At 35.4% G+C, this 12,947-nt stretch overlaps 1 protein-coding gene across 2 annotated transcripts; it reads left to right on the forward strand.

Moving 5' to 3' along the window:
* Nucleotides 1-112: 112 nt before the first annotated feature.
* Nucleotides 113-11,276, forward strand: LOC121741832 (nodulin homeobox-like). 2 transcript variants are annotated; one of them, XM_042134759.1, is made up of 18 exons: nt 113-276; nt 552-633; nt 1,128-1,253; nt 1,337-1,495; nt 2,248-2,331; nt 2,408-2,539; nt 2,684-2,902; nt 3,722-3,850; nt 4,012-4,107; nt 4,549-4,710; nt 5,810-5,910; nt 6,030-6,121; nt 6,207-6,329; nt 6,407-6,476; nt 6,727-6,790; nt 9,438-9,950; nt 10,071-10,105; nt 10,257-11,276. In XM_042134759.1, exons 2-18 carry the CDS (start codon nt 562-564, stop codon nt 11,053-11,055), a joined length of 2,976 nt encoding a protein of 991 aa, XP_041990693.1. In that variant the 5' UTR covers nt 113-276; nt 552-561; the 3' UTR covers nt 11,056-11,276. The 2 variants fall into 2 exon arrangements, with proteins under 2 accessions (XP_041990693.1, XP_041990694.1); XM_042134760.1 differs by having other exon boundaries at nt 552-630.
* Nucleotides 11,277-12,947: the final 1,671 nt, after the last annotated feature.

Raw genomic sequence — 12,947 nt, forward strand, 5'->3', positions numbered from 1 at the left:
AAATTGAAATAATGGTAAAACATTTTATATGAAACCTGTGATTAGCCCAATAGGTGCTTCCCTTAAAGCTAATTATCCTACGCCACAACGGTGCACAGTAGCATCGTGTGCCACTACTTGGTGCACTGCACACTCCGTAAACCATCAATTTCATGAAAAACAAAATTGAATAAGGTTTTCGCACCAACGCTATTTATCTTACTTAAATTGCCTCCATTTTTCCGCTCTCTGCAATTCGTTACTCCAAATAGTAACTTCGGCTCCCATCCCTTTGAGGTATGTTGTATATTTAGGGTTTAAATTCTGTCTCTTCTTTTTCAGAAAATCCCTATGTCAATTCTGCCGGTTTCGCTTCGTACATAACGAGAAAAGCCAATGAACTTGCTTGCAGTCGCGCTTGTTTTGCATAGAGCAGTCATGCATAATTGTCCTTGAAGTGGAAATATATGCTCTGACATGCTGCTGCGTGTTTACAATCTTGAAAAGTGTTTTATTTTGAAGGAGTTGCTAATTGTCTTATTTCCCCTAAATTAACTGCTATGTGGTTATAGATTCTGAAGGATGAGGGCATCAAACGAAGCGTCTACCAGCACTGAGCTGGCGAGCACTTTATTTCGAGGCCGGCCTGAGGTTGTAAGTTGACTAAAAGAGACTTATTTCGATCCGTTAGCATTTTTGCAATAGTTATTAAATGAAATCCAATGATTAATTAAGAAATTAGGCCCTATGCATGAGCACTAGAGAGTTAATTCAACTCCTGTTTACTTTGAATACATATTGGAATGTTGAATAACTATTTTGTAACTTTGTTCATACTTTAACTATGATTCTTTTTGAGGTGTTATGTTTGGATTCCTCGGGGGTGATTTTACACACACTATCTTCGTATTAAAGTGGCGGTGTGGATCATTTAATGTGGTGCAGTATGTATTGCAAAAAAATGATTGGATTTGGACCAAAAAATTATCTGAACTTAGTAATTATGTGGAAAGTAAATAACCAATCAACTACATTTTATAACCAACCAAAAACTTCCTTCAGTCAACCTTTTAGGCCATTGAATTAGTTAGACTATACATTTGGAAACCATAAGGTTCCTTAATGACTTTGTTCTGTTTTTAATAAAGGCACTTGATTTAATTGCTGCGGTCAAGGGACTGCATGAGCTTAGTCCTCAACAGCTTGGCAAACTAATCAGAGATTCAGGGAACAATGTGGTTAGGCACATTGTCGAAGATGGATCATGCATACAGGTTATTAGGAAGAAATAAATAGCTATATTGTTATTGCTATTTAACTTTGGAATGCACATGTTGGAATCATATGAATATTGCAGGTTGACTTGGAAAAATTGGCAAGGAATCTTCCTCTTCACCTTATTGCAGTGATTATGGCTTGGGAAAGGGACAAAGCCACATTAAGATATTTGCTGTATGGAATTCTTCTCTTGCATTCCATGTGTGATCTTGCCTCTCGGGTGCCCAAAATTGAACAGGTTATCAGAAGTCAAACTGTATTTATCTATCATCATATCAAGCAGATGACATTGGTCTAACTTTTCGTTAATTTTCAAAAGCCCTATATTACACTTATAATTGGATTTGTGTGCTGATTGATGCAAGATGACAAACATAAACGGACGGAAAGAAAATCTTTATTTGACTTGGTTGCTTTACTAGTGACTTGTATTCTCTTGGAGTGGTTTTTTCCACAGCATCATGCAACAGTCTGTTTGTTTTGGCTTTCCTCTCTTTTGCTTTAGGTTGCTTCTCATTTTTAACTCTCAATATTATGAGATTTGCAGTCTGGAAACTATTGTAATAGATAGAGGTTTAAAAGTATTTTAACAAGTTTTTTTCTAGTTTTCCTGACAACCTTTTTGCTTAATTTCCTCTAGTTTTAGTTCATTGTAGTTGCTAATGTTTTTGCATAAACCACAACTTCCTAAGCTCATAAACTCATCAATCATTTCTATGATATGAGCTACTTAATGCATTATAGGTATTTTAGTTCCACCTTTCCAGTGCCCTTTTGGTCTTTAACCTTTAATAACTATGATTCACAGCACCTTATCTTCACATTGATCCTAGCTCTTTCTTAATTTATCTTCCCTGTTTTTTGTACTTGGAAATCATTGTCATTCTCAACTTCTGGCAACGTACTTGTTACGTGTGATATGATGTGGTTATATGTGTATACATCCTCTGTATGCCCCTTAATTCATATATCATCATATGTTATCTTCAGATACTGCTTGATGATGTAAAGATATCAGAACAACTGATTGACCTGGTATTTTATCTGCTAGTTCTACTTGGTTCATACAGACAGGTCAATATTCATTTCCTTGAAATTTTAGATCTTTCCTTTGTTGTTTGTAGATATGTACTTACTACTTCGTATCCAGGAATCTCACACCATTCCCAGTGACATGGTTCTTCTTCATTCGGCTCTGGTAGCTTGCAGTCTAAAATTGTTGACGGTCATTGTTTCTCCACAGTATCAAGAGGTTGCTCAAGCATTGACTGCATATTACAAGGTAGCAATCCAGGATTCAGGGAAAACTGAGAACATTAAATTACTTGTTTAATGTTATTAATCTTCCTATTCCATCTTATTGATTGTTGTTATTTCAAAGTGTAATCAAATTATGTTGTGGCTGAGTAAGTGGAGTTGGTGGCAGGTGGACATATTCATAGAGGCAGCATTTGCTGCTGTTTGTGTGGATGTCAAGTTTCTGCAGATCAAACTGTGTGCTCAACAGGACGATTCATCTGGAAGTGCTTCCCCTACTGCTGAAGAGACCTTGAATCACCTCTGCCAGCAGTGTGATTCTTCTCTTCAATTTCTACAGTCCCTGTGTCAGCAAAAGTTGTTCCGGGAATGCGTTGTTAAGAACAAGGTTTTTCTAGATAAGCATTGGCATTTCTTTATAACGTCAAATGTGGTGAATACATGTTTGCTGCCCCAGGAAACATGAGCTGGAATTTCTGTTTTTTATACATCTCAATTCACTCACCTAGGACTTCATTTTTTTCTTTCCAAGTGATATAGTAAGAGATTCCATAATCAGCTTGATATGCTTATCTGGCTGCGGCTTTATCTGATGACTGTTGGTGTCCTGTATGTCCTAGGATTTGTTTGTTACATTTGAGCTTGGGTGAAAAAGTTGCTGTTAGCTACGAAGGAATGTACTCCCTTGTCTCCCAATAGTATAGCACATTTGGCTTGCATGGATTATTGGATTTTAAGAAGATGGTTGGTCGATGTGGTTTGAGTGGATAAAGGGTCCCACTAAGTAGAAAAAAAATGTGGTGTTTTGATAAATGTGTCTTTGGAAGGTTGAAATATAAACTTGATTGTGGGTCATGGACCAAAATGGAAAGCTCTAACTTTTGGGGAACACCAAACATAGTAATTGTGCTATACTATTGGGGGACGGATGGAGTAATTGTTACTAGTATCAGTGGAACCAAATGATTTTACAATGTTGGGAAGTCAAATTATTTTTTGTTAACTTAGCTAGAATGCTAGATTAGTACTGTGTATTAGTATTTACAAGTTCTATTAATAGAACATATAACTAAATCTCAATCGTTAACTAAAATCTCACACTTCTGAATTCTTTCTTCATTTTTAATTACTTTCTCCTTTTCCTTTTCCCCTTTTTGTTTCTTTATTAGTATTTGTTTTCTTCCCTGTGACATGTTTATTAATTCAGGAGTTGTGTGGCAATGGTGGCATTCTTATTCTGGTTCAGGCCGTCATGAACTTAAAGTTATCGGCCTCGGACAATATTTCCTCATACATGGCTGCTATCTCCCGCCTAAAATCTAAAGCTTTATCTATTGTGAGTGCACTTTCCCATTAAGATAAGTGGATAATATGTCTTTGAATATTACAACTGATGGTAAAGTTAGCACTCCTTAAATTTTTTATGTGCTTGTGCTTGGTTTGGTTGTGTGAACATGCCCTTATTTCTTTAAGTAAATGTGATTTTTTCCGCTGCAGCTTTTGCACCTTTGTGAAGCTGAAAGTGTATCCTACCTGGATGAGGTGGCCAGCAACACAGCAACTCAGGATATGGCAAAGTCTGTTGGACTCGAGGTATTGGCTTCTAGAATCAAAGCATCATGCTGTTTCTGTCATAACTCTCAGAGAGATACATGTTTCATTGCATTCATAATAGAAAAAGATTTCCCAGACCCTTTAGATCTATTGCTACATTTACGTTGAAAAACCAGCAAGTTTGTACTCTGAAAATGAAATTGAAATAATCTTAAATGTGCTGCAGAAGTTTTGCACATCGAGAAAACCCAAATACGGCATATTTCAAACTTTTTCTTATGATTTTTAACTGCCTATTGTAATCCTAGTTTGTAGCATTTCCCAGTCGAAATTGGGTCTATACCAAAGTTTATAGTATTTACTGTAAAATAAGCATTGCTATATCTGCACTTTGAGAAGATTGTTTCTTCTATACATATGCAGTTGTCAATTTGTCATTTTGCCTTACTTGGTGGTATCACGGGCATCTGTTTTGTGTAGGTTCTTGCGTTGCTGAAAAAAATGTTTGGTATAGATTCAAGACAGTTAAATGCTCCCTCTGAGGCATGCTACCGGAAGGGGCAACTGGAACTTAATGCAATGCGCTTGGCGGATGTCTTCTCAGATGATTCAAATTTTCGGTCATTCATCATGATAAACTTTGTAAGCTTTCCATCAGTACAACTAATTTTAAAATCTTATAGAGTGCTATTGTTTTCACTGTATGGTGTCTTTGCTTTTTATGATTGAAGGTCGAAAAGACTCGAAGCATGACATCTGAGTTTCTTAGAAAATGTCTTTGCCTATTTGAACACACTAATGATGTGCTTGAAGAGATTTTGAGATCAAATTGCTGGTTTTAACAAATGGATGTTAATTTTATGAAAGTACTAACTTTCAAATGAAAAGGTGAGAGTTTGAGCACTTGCTATAACATAGACTTGACGATCACCTCCGTGCTTATCTTATCTTAAACGGTAGTACTATATATTCTGAGGACAATCTTTTATTTGTATTTTGCATGTTATTTGCAAGTATAGTGTGTGCCCGTGGATCTAGTGGCAAATTTCTGAACTCAAACCTATCCAACTACTCCCTCCGTCCCTCAGTAGCTGAGTCGTATTCCTTTTTTGGTTGTTCCACTGTAGCTGAGTCATTTCCTATTTTGGTAAAAAGCACCAACTTTTCTTCTTACTTTACTCTCTCTTACTTTATTCTCTCTTCATCTCTCTCCCTTTTTCCTTTCCTATTTTATTCTTCATTCACTTAATTCACTTTTAACACAATTTCTTAAATCTCATGCCGAAAAGAAACACCTCTACTACAGAGGGACGGAGGGAGTAATTTTTTGTATATGCTGGTATCTTGTGAAATGGAATAAAGAGGGCTTCCCAAACTGTAGTTGCTATGTTCATAAGTCACTTAGCACACACATTGAGTTTGTAAGTTTACCAGCATAATTTTTTTTGTCATTTTAATCATCTAATTGAAAAACTACGACGAACTGTTCTAGTGCATCATTTCCTCATTTGGTTTTTGTCATTGCAAAGAGATACAAATGATTAGTAGGAAGAGTTTCAACTGTTTGTCAATGTATGATGGTTAGTTATTTATTTTGTTTGACATTTAATCTCTCGAGGGTAAATGGAAATTGGTATGCCATACCATACATAACAATTCTTTTAATTTATCAATTGTTATAATCTTTTCTCAAGGAAATTGTGCATTTTTTTTTCCTGACCGTACAAATGTGTTCCTTTAGAGGGAAGCTTTAGCAGCAATCTTTCTACTCCCTCATGGAGAGTTTGTATCTGGCTGGTGCTCGTCTGACCTTCTAGTTTGTGAAGAGGATGCACCATTAGAGTATGTATTATCTACACCACCTCGATAAGTCTTATTTCACCAAATTAGTGTTACAACTATTGCATGGTCTGAAACAACAATGTATATCGACACATTAAATTTGATTTTACCTCTTGCAGTATACCTCAGTCATCTTATGCTCATCAGAGAACGTCTTTGTTGATTAAAGTGATTGCAAACCTTCATTGCTTTGTTCCTGATGTATGCCAGGGTAAATGATTTAGTAATTTCCGGTTTCAATTAGGGTATACTGCTTGATACTATTATTTAACTAATAACATCTGTTTCAACCCCAGATGAGAAGGATCTGTTTCTCAACAAGTTCATTCGGTTCATACGGAAGGACTATCAGAAACTGTCAGATGGATTCTTCTCTACCTCAGAAGCTGACAAAGTGTCCACAGTTAACAAGAACTTATGTATGCCTGCTTCTAACTCTTCCCTTTGTTAATCAAGTACTCCATGCCTCTATTCTCTAATACTCTATTGCACGTAGGTTCGCTGTTAAGTCATGCAGAGTCTTTGGTTCCAGGATTTTTGAATGAAGATGATGTACAACTGCTGAGGTAATTTAAATATATGCCTTCCTTCCATTCTGAAATTGGGCATTAATTATTTGTTCATGTCCTATCTTTCTTAGTTTGCAATTTAGATAATGAAACATTCTGGCTGATGGTCACTTTGCTGCTTCTTATAGTTGCCCTTTTTTTTATTTAATAAACCTGCTTCACTCACCACATTTATTCATTATGCGCATGAGTGCATTATGTACTTAATATTTTTAAGGCTATCTAAGATTGGCAATCTTCTTTGTAGGTTATTTATAAGTCAGTTTGAGTCCCGGATCGTTCGTGCTGCATCTGAAGATCTTTTAATCCATGTAAAACCTCTCTGGCTTAACCTATGGATGTCATTCATCTTTTTCCATAAAATGTTAAGTGCATCTGTTTTTGGGATCTTAATAGAAATGATCTTTACCTTAGCACATATAGGGTTTTGATCTATGAAAACTAGATTTAAATATAGAAACGCAGAACGAAATCACACGTAGGGCATTTTTTGGTCATAGTTAATTTATTTTTAGGTCATAGTTAATTTATTTTTAGGTCATGCTAACAAAGCATGACCTAAAATGATCTTAACATGACATTAAACCCAAATCTTAATATATATATATATATATATATATATATATATATATATATATATATATATATAGGGGAGCGTTATTCTCCTTTTCACATCTTAGATCCTTTTTCCTTCTTAATATTACGCGTTAGATCTAAGGCATCAACGGATCAGATTGATTCTATAAAACTGGTTCCGTGTTGCATTATAGAAGGTGGTTGTATGCATTACAGGGTTATTATTGACATTTACCGGAAAAGTAACTGCCACATTTTGGTATCTGCGAATAATGCACCACATGGTCACGAGTAATGCATATAATTGACTATATAATGCACAATATGTGAACTGCAATGCATACGAATAAGATGTACCATGTTATGATGTTTGGACACACGTTTCTTGTTTCCCCTAAGGGTTTAATAAGCTTAGGGGCTAGGGTATAGTACGTAGACACGTATGTAATCTTCACATGGTAACAAGTAATGGATATAATTGACTATATAATGCACAATTTGTGAACTGCAATGCATACGAACAAGATGTGTTGTGTTATGATGTTTGACACACGTTTCTTGTTTCCCCTAAGGGTTTAATAAGCTTAGGGGCTAGGGTATAGTACGTACGCATTAATAACAAATTATAAAATGATACGATTAATTCACCAAATTGTCACGAGTAATGGATGTTATTAACTATATAATGCACAATATGTGAACTGCAATGCATACGAATAAGATGTACCATGTTAGGATGTTTGACACACGTTTCTTGTTTCCCCTAAGGGTTTAATAAGCTTAGGGGCTAGGGTATAGTACGTAGATATTACTAACAAATTGTTGTTATTGGAATATACGTATGTGCATTATTTGGTTTAGGTAGTGCATTATGTAGCTGTTAATTGTCATTATCTCAGTATATTATGCATTATTAGAGGTATTGTGTATATGGGTTAATCAACAGATTGAAGATTACATACGTGCATTTAGTAATGTCTACGTACTATACCCTAGCCCCTAAGCTTATTAAACCCTTAGGGGAAACAAGAAACGTGTGTCAAACATCATAACATGGTACATCTTATTCGTATGCATTGCAGTTCACATATTGTGCATTATATAGTTAATAACATCCATTACTCGTGACAATTTGGTGAATTATTTGTATCGTTTTATAATTTGTTATTAATGCGTACGTACTATACCCTAGCCCCTAAGCTTATTAAACCCTTAGGGGAAACAAGAAACGTGTGTCAAACATAATAACACAGCACATCTTGTTCGTATGCATTGCAGTTCACAAATTGTGCATTATATAGTCAATTATATGCATTACTCGTTACCATGTGAAGATTACATACATGTCTACGTAATATACCCTAGCCCCTAAGCTTATTAAACCCTTAGGGGAAACAAGAAACGTGTGTCAAACATCATAACACAACACATCTTGTTCGTATGCATTGCAGTTCACATATTGTGCATTATATAGGCAATTATATGCATTACTCGTGACCATGTGGTGCATTATTCGTAGCGGTTTCCAGCCATCATTAGATTACTATTGTACCCTCATAATGCACAAAATAGGACAAATAATGCAACACGGGATTAATTACCCAATGTTGATCTGGACCGTCCATTTCTCTAATCTAATGGCTGATATTAAGAAGGAAAAAGGAGAAAATATAGGAAAAGGAAATGAATACATCCCTATATATATATATATATATATATATATATATATATATATATATATGAGAAAATGATCAATACAAAAATTGATTTCAATACAAAATTCAGACCAAATCCTGACCAATAAAGTAGTTTCAGGTCAATAATTAAGTAAAAACACGGAGGGCCATTATAAAGTAGTTTCAGGTCATATTATAAAATTCGGGTTTGAGGTCATGTTAAAATCATTTTATGTCATCATTACTATAATGACGTGAAAATAAGCTTATAATGACTTAAAAATGACTTTTGTATGCTTGGTTATGCATTTTTGTATTAAGAATGGGCTTTGCATAGATCAACTATGACCTAAAAATAAACTAACTATGACCTAAAAATGCCCTACATATGATTTCGTTCTGTGTTTCTGTATTTAAATATAGTTTTCATAGATCAAAATCCTGTATATATATATATGTATATCACTAATCATTTTTTGTATCATTTTGGTCATTTGGTTTTTTATTTCACTTGTAAACTAGTTGTTTCCTGCAATAGTTTACCTAAAGCTGAATACTGAGGGATGTTGGTACAAAATGATCATATCCCTCCTTTTTGGACATTTACATAATTTCTAACACATGGTCCACCTAGATCAGGATTTCTAGTTCTCTTGCAACTTTTGTAACTTCTTTCTGATTTTTTTTATTTTCGTATTTGGTTTAGGATGAGAAAAATGCAGTGGTGCGTTCCTTACACCGAGAAATGAGTTCAGGTCATGGCAATAATGTTGTCAACATGGGAGAGGGTACACTGGATCTTGGTTTCCGAGAAGTGGTTCAGTTTGATGCCAACAGGAGAGGGGAGCAATTTTTTGATAGGAAAAACTCTGGGATGATGGAGCAGGAAAAATCCAATGGGCCCTCTATAAATTCGCGAGAAAATGAGAAAGATGGTCGAGCTTTTGATAGTAGTGGGTCGGATTCCAGTCCTACTCAAGGAAAGACACACATTGATCGCATGGATGTTGATCATATCAAGGGAAGTAGCTTTGATGAAACTGCTGAAGAAGAAAAGACTGATCCTCTACATTCTGAAGAGAAGCAGCAAAGGAAACGCAAGAGAACTATAATGAATGATAAACAGATAGCTCTTATTGAATCTGCACTTATAGATGAACCTGATATGCACCGCAATGCAACCGCTCTACGGTTGTGGGCTGATAAATTGAGTATTCATGTGAGTGAATAGTATTTTATATTGTGATATACTCATCATATCATTTGTCTAAAAAAATATTTGTCTTGAATCTATGGGTTTTATTCTCTATTAAGTTCATTATTAATATATCTTTCTCAGGGAGCTGAGGTTACTACTTCAAGACTAAAAAATTGGTAGGGGCTCATACTCTGTGAGTTTTTCATGTTTTATTAATATTATTTTGGTTAAATGTTTGACATTCTTACTTGCCATAAATTGGGTTTGCATGTTTTCATCGAATAATTGGATGCTATACATTAATTATACTATGTGTAAAATCCTCAGGCTTAATAATCGGAAAGCTAAGCTGGCACGTGCAGCCAAAGATATCCGTGTATCATATGATGGAGACACTGCTGACAGACTAGGAGGCTCTGGGCATCTTGACTCACCGCGGAGCTCTATGGATGATGCGCGTGTCTCATTTTCTGCAAGAGGGAGCAATGGTGATGAGGTTACAGATTTTGCAGTGTCAGCTAATGCTGATGAAGACGTGGAGACATCACATGCTGCACCTAGGGATATTGCAACGCCAAGCCCGTCCTTTGAACCGGGGCAATATGTAATGCTTGTGGATGAGAGAAGGGAGGAGGTTGGGAAGGGTGCAGTGTTTCAAGTTGGTGGACTTTGGTGTGGGAATGACTTGGACCAATCTGGCACGTGTGTTGTGGACATCAAGAACCTCTCTGTTGATATATTTTCCAATGTTCTACACCCGGTGGACGGCACATGCAACACATATTCTCAGGCTGAGAAAAGATTTGGTTTGATGCGAGTCTTGTGGGATATAAACAAACTCTTTCTCTACTTTGAGTCTGGGGAACACGTGATGCTTGTAGGCGACAAAGCAGAGGAGATTGGGAAGGGCAAGGTGTTTCAAGTACGTGGGAAATGGTGTGGGGAGGATTTGGAGCAATCTGGTATGTGCGTAGTTGACATCACGGAACTATCAATAGAGGCATTTGCTGACCTTCCGCATCCAGTGGAAGCCACGGGCAACAAGTTTTATCAGGCTGGGAAAAGGCTTGGTGTGATGAGAGTTCTGTGGGATTCAGACAAACTCTTGCGGTTGCCACCTCGGTGATTCACAGGGGCTCGATGTTAAGGTTCACTTTGCTCGTCAAGTTCAGAATATGCCGGCAAGCAAATGTAGAATCCGTATCTATTGTGAATTGCCGCTGCGGCTTGATGGTTAGCATGGAGAATATTTTTGCTGTTGTTGTAATCCACAAGTAAATTCTGCCATGATTTTTCTCCGACTGCTGTTGACTTGCTCTTAGTAAAAAGTCAATTTTGGTTTCTAAAGTTGTCGGCATATGTTTAGAAATCATTATTAGTTTCAACACTAGTCCACAGTTTAAAATTTAAACGACATTTTAATTCAGTTAATTAAAAAAGCTAGAAATTTGATAATTGATAACATGCAAGATTTCCACTCAAATCTATCAGATTTCTCCTACACTCTAGATCTTATCTTGTTTTTTTCTCTTTTCTTTTTCTTTTTCCTTTTCATATTTTCTTTCTCCCCCCCCCCACACCCCAAGAAACATGTGGTTTGGCTAATGAAAAAAATCAGTATAAAAAATTGAAGATGATAACAAAGAATATTAATTTCATTACATAAAATGGAAGTATGGGATGAAACCCAAGCTGCGTACATGTAGGCAGTACTCTTTAAATCTTACAATAAAAGTAAAAGAACAATAGAAGTGGAATATAACTATTTTCTTCTAGCGTGTAGAAGCACCTCAAACTTACTTGATATCAGTGAATTTGATGGATTTCCGAGATTCGAGCAAAACAAATTTATATAAATACAAAAACTATAGATTTGAAAAGCAGAAGGACGAGCTAACAAATAGATTTGGGTTTACTATTTTCGGGCTATCTTCAACAACCCCTCACAATCACATTGGTTAGATTTCTACAAGCTTCAAATCAACATCTCCAAGTGGGATCAGACACATTGAAAAGTTATCGAGATATAATATTGCATTTGAAATGATAGCTTGATGAATGCAAATGCATGTAGAGAGGAAAATTGTTTTGTGGTTAAATAAATACCAATTGCAAATACACTGCAGAAGAAAATAAAATTATTACGGAAAATTTGTACTAATTCTTGTAACCTTCAAAACTGATTCAGTGTCCTCCATCACGAGGTTTAAAAATATGCACTCAAAAACCTTGGTTTTCACAGTGTAAAAGAATGATCGTTTTCACTTGAAAATTTGCTTTGAATCTTGTGAAAAAATCTGCATTTTTCTGTTCATCTGTGCAAGCTTTTTCTACATTTTTTCTTTCTCTCTCTTTTCTTGTTTAGCAACACTAGATAACAATATTATCCACACAAATGCACAATATTCGAGTCTTCAATGGTATAATCCCTTAATCCCATTAATAAGCATGTTTAGGACTCTTCTCCTTTTGCTTGCTCACGTGTGAATCTAGCAATAAGATTGTTCTGTTTAATCTAAACTGGATCATATTTTGTCCAAATACTATATACTGTAGTACTTGTTAGTTTTTTTAGTTTAGACCCCAACTATTTTAACTTTTTAATGAAATAGTACGTTATTAATTGTTAGCTGCCAATCATAGAAATTAAAACAGATTATGAATTACTTATTCCATTGGGCCGAATTATGTGAGTCATGTAATACTGCTTACTAATTAAGGAAAAAATAATATTCTTCGAAACAACATTTCACTATTTAAATTTCAAAATTTCTCTCGATTATTAAAACCCACTCCTAATTTGAATAGTAAAGAAAACTATTAATCTATAATGAAAATGAATATTTTTCTCACATTGTACTAACAAACAAAAATAAATGATCTTGCTTCTTCCGTTAGAGCAATCAGTGATCCAAAATTTGTATAATTGAGTTGAACCAAATTCCGAAATTTCGATTCAATTATAGCAATAACCGAAAACCAGAAACCATATTCCAATCTTTCGTCATTTCGCATTTC

Source organism: Salvia splendens, chromosome 7 (assembly GCF_004379255.2).
Source record: "Salvia splendens isolate huo1 chromosome 7, SspV2, whole genome shotgun sequence".
Classification (NCBI taxonomy): domain Eukaryota; kingdom Viridiplantae; phylum Streptophyta; class Magnoliopsida; order Lamiales; family Lamiaceae; genus Salvia; species Salvia splendens.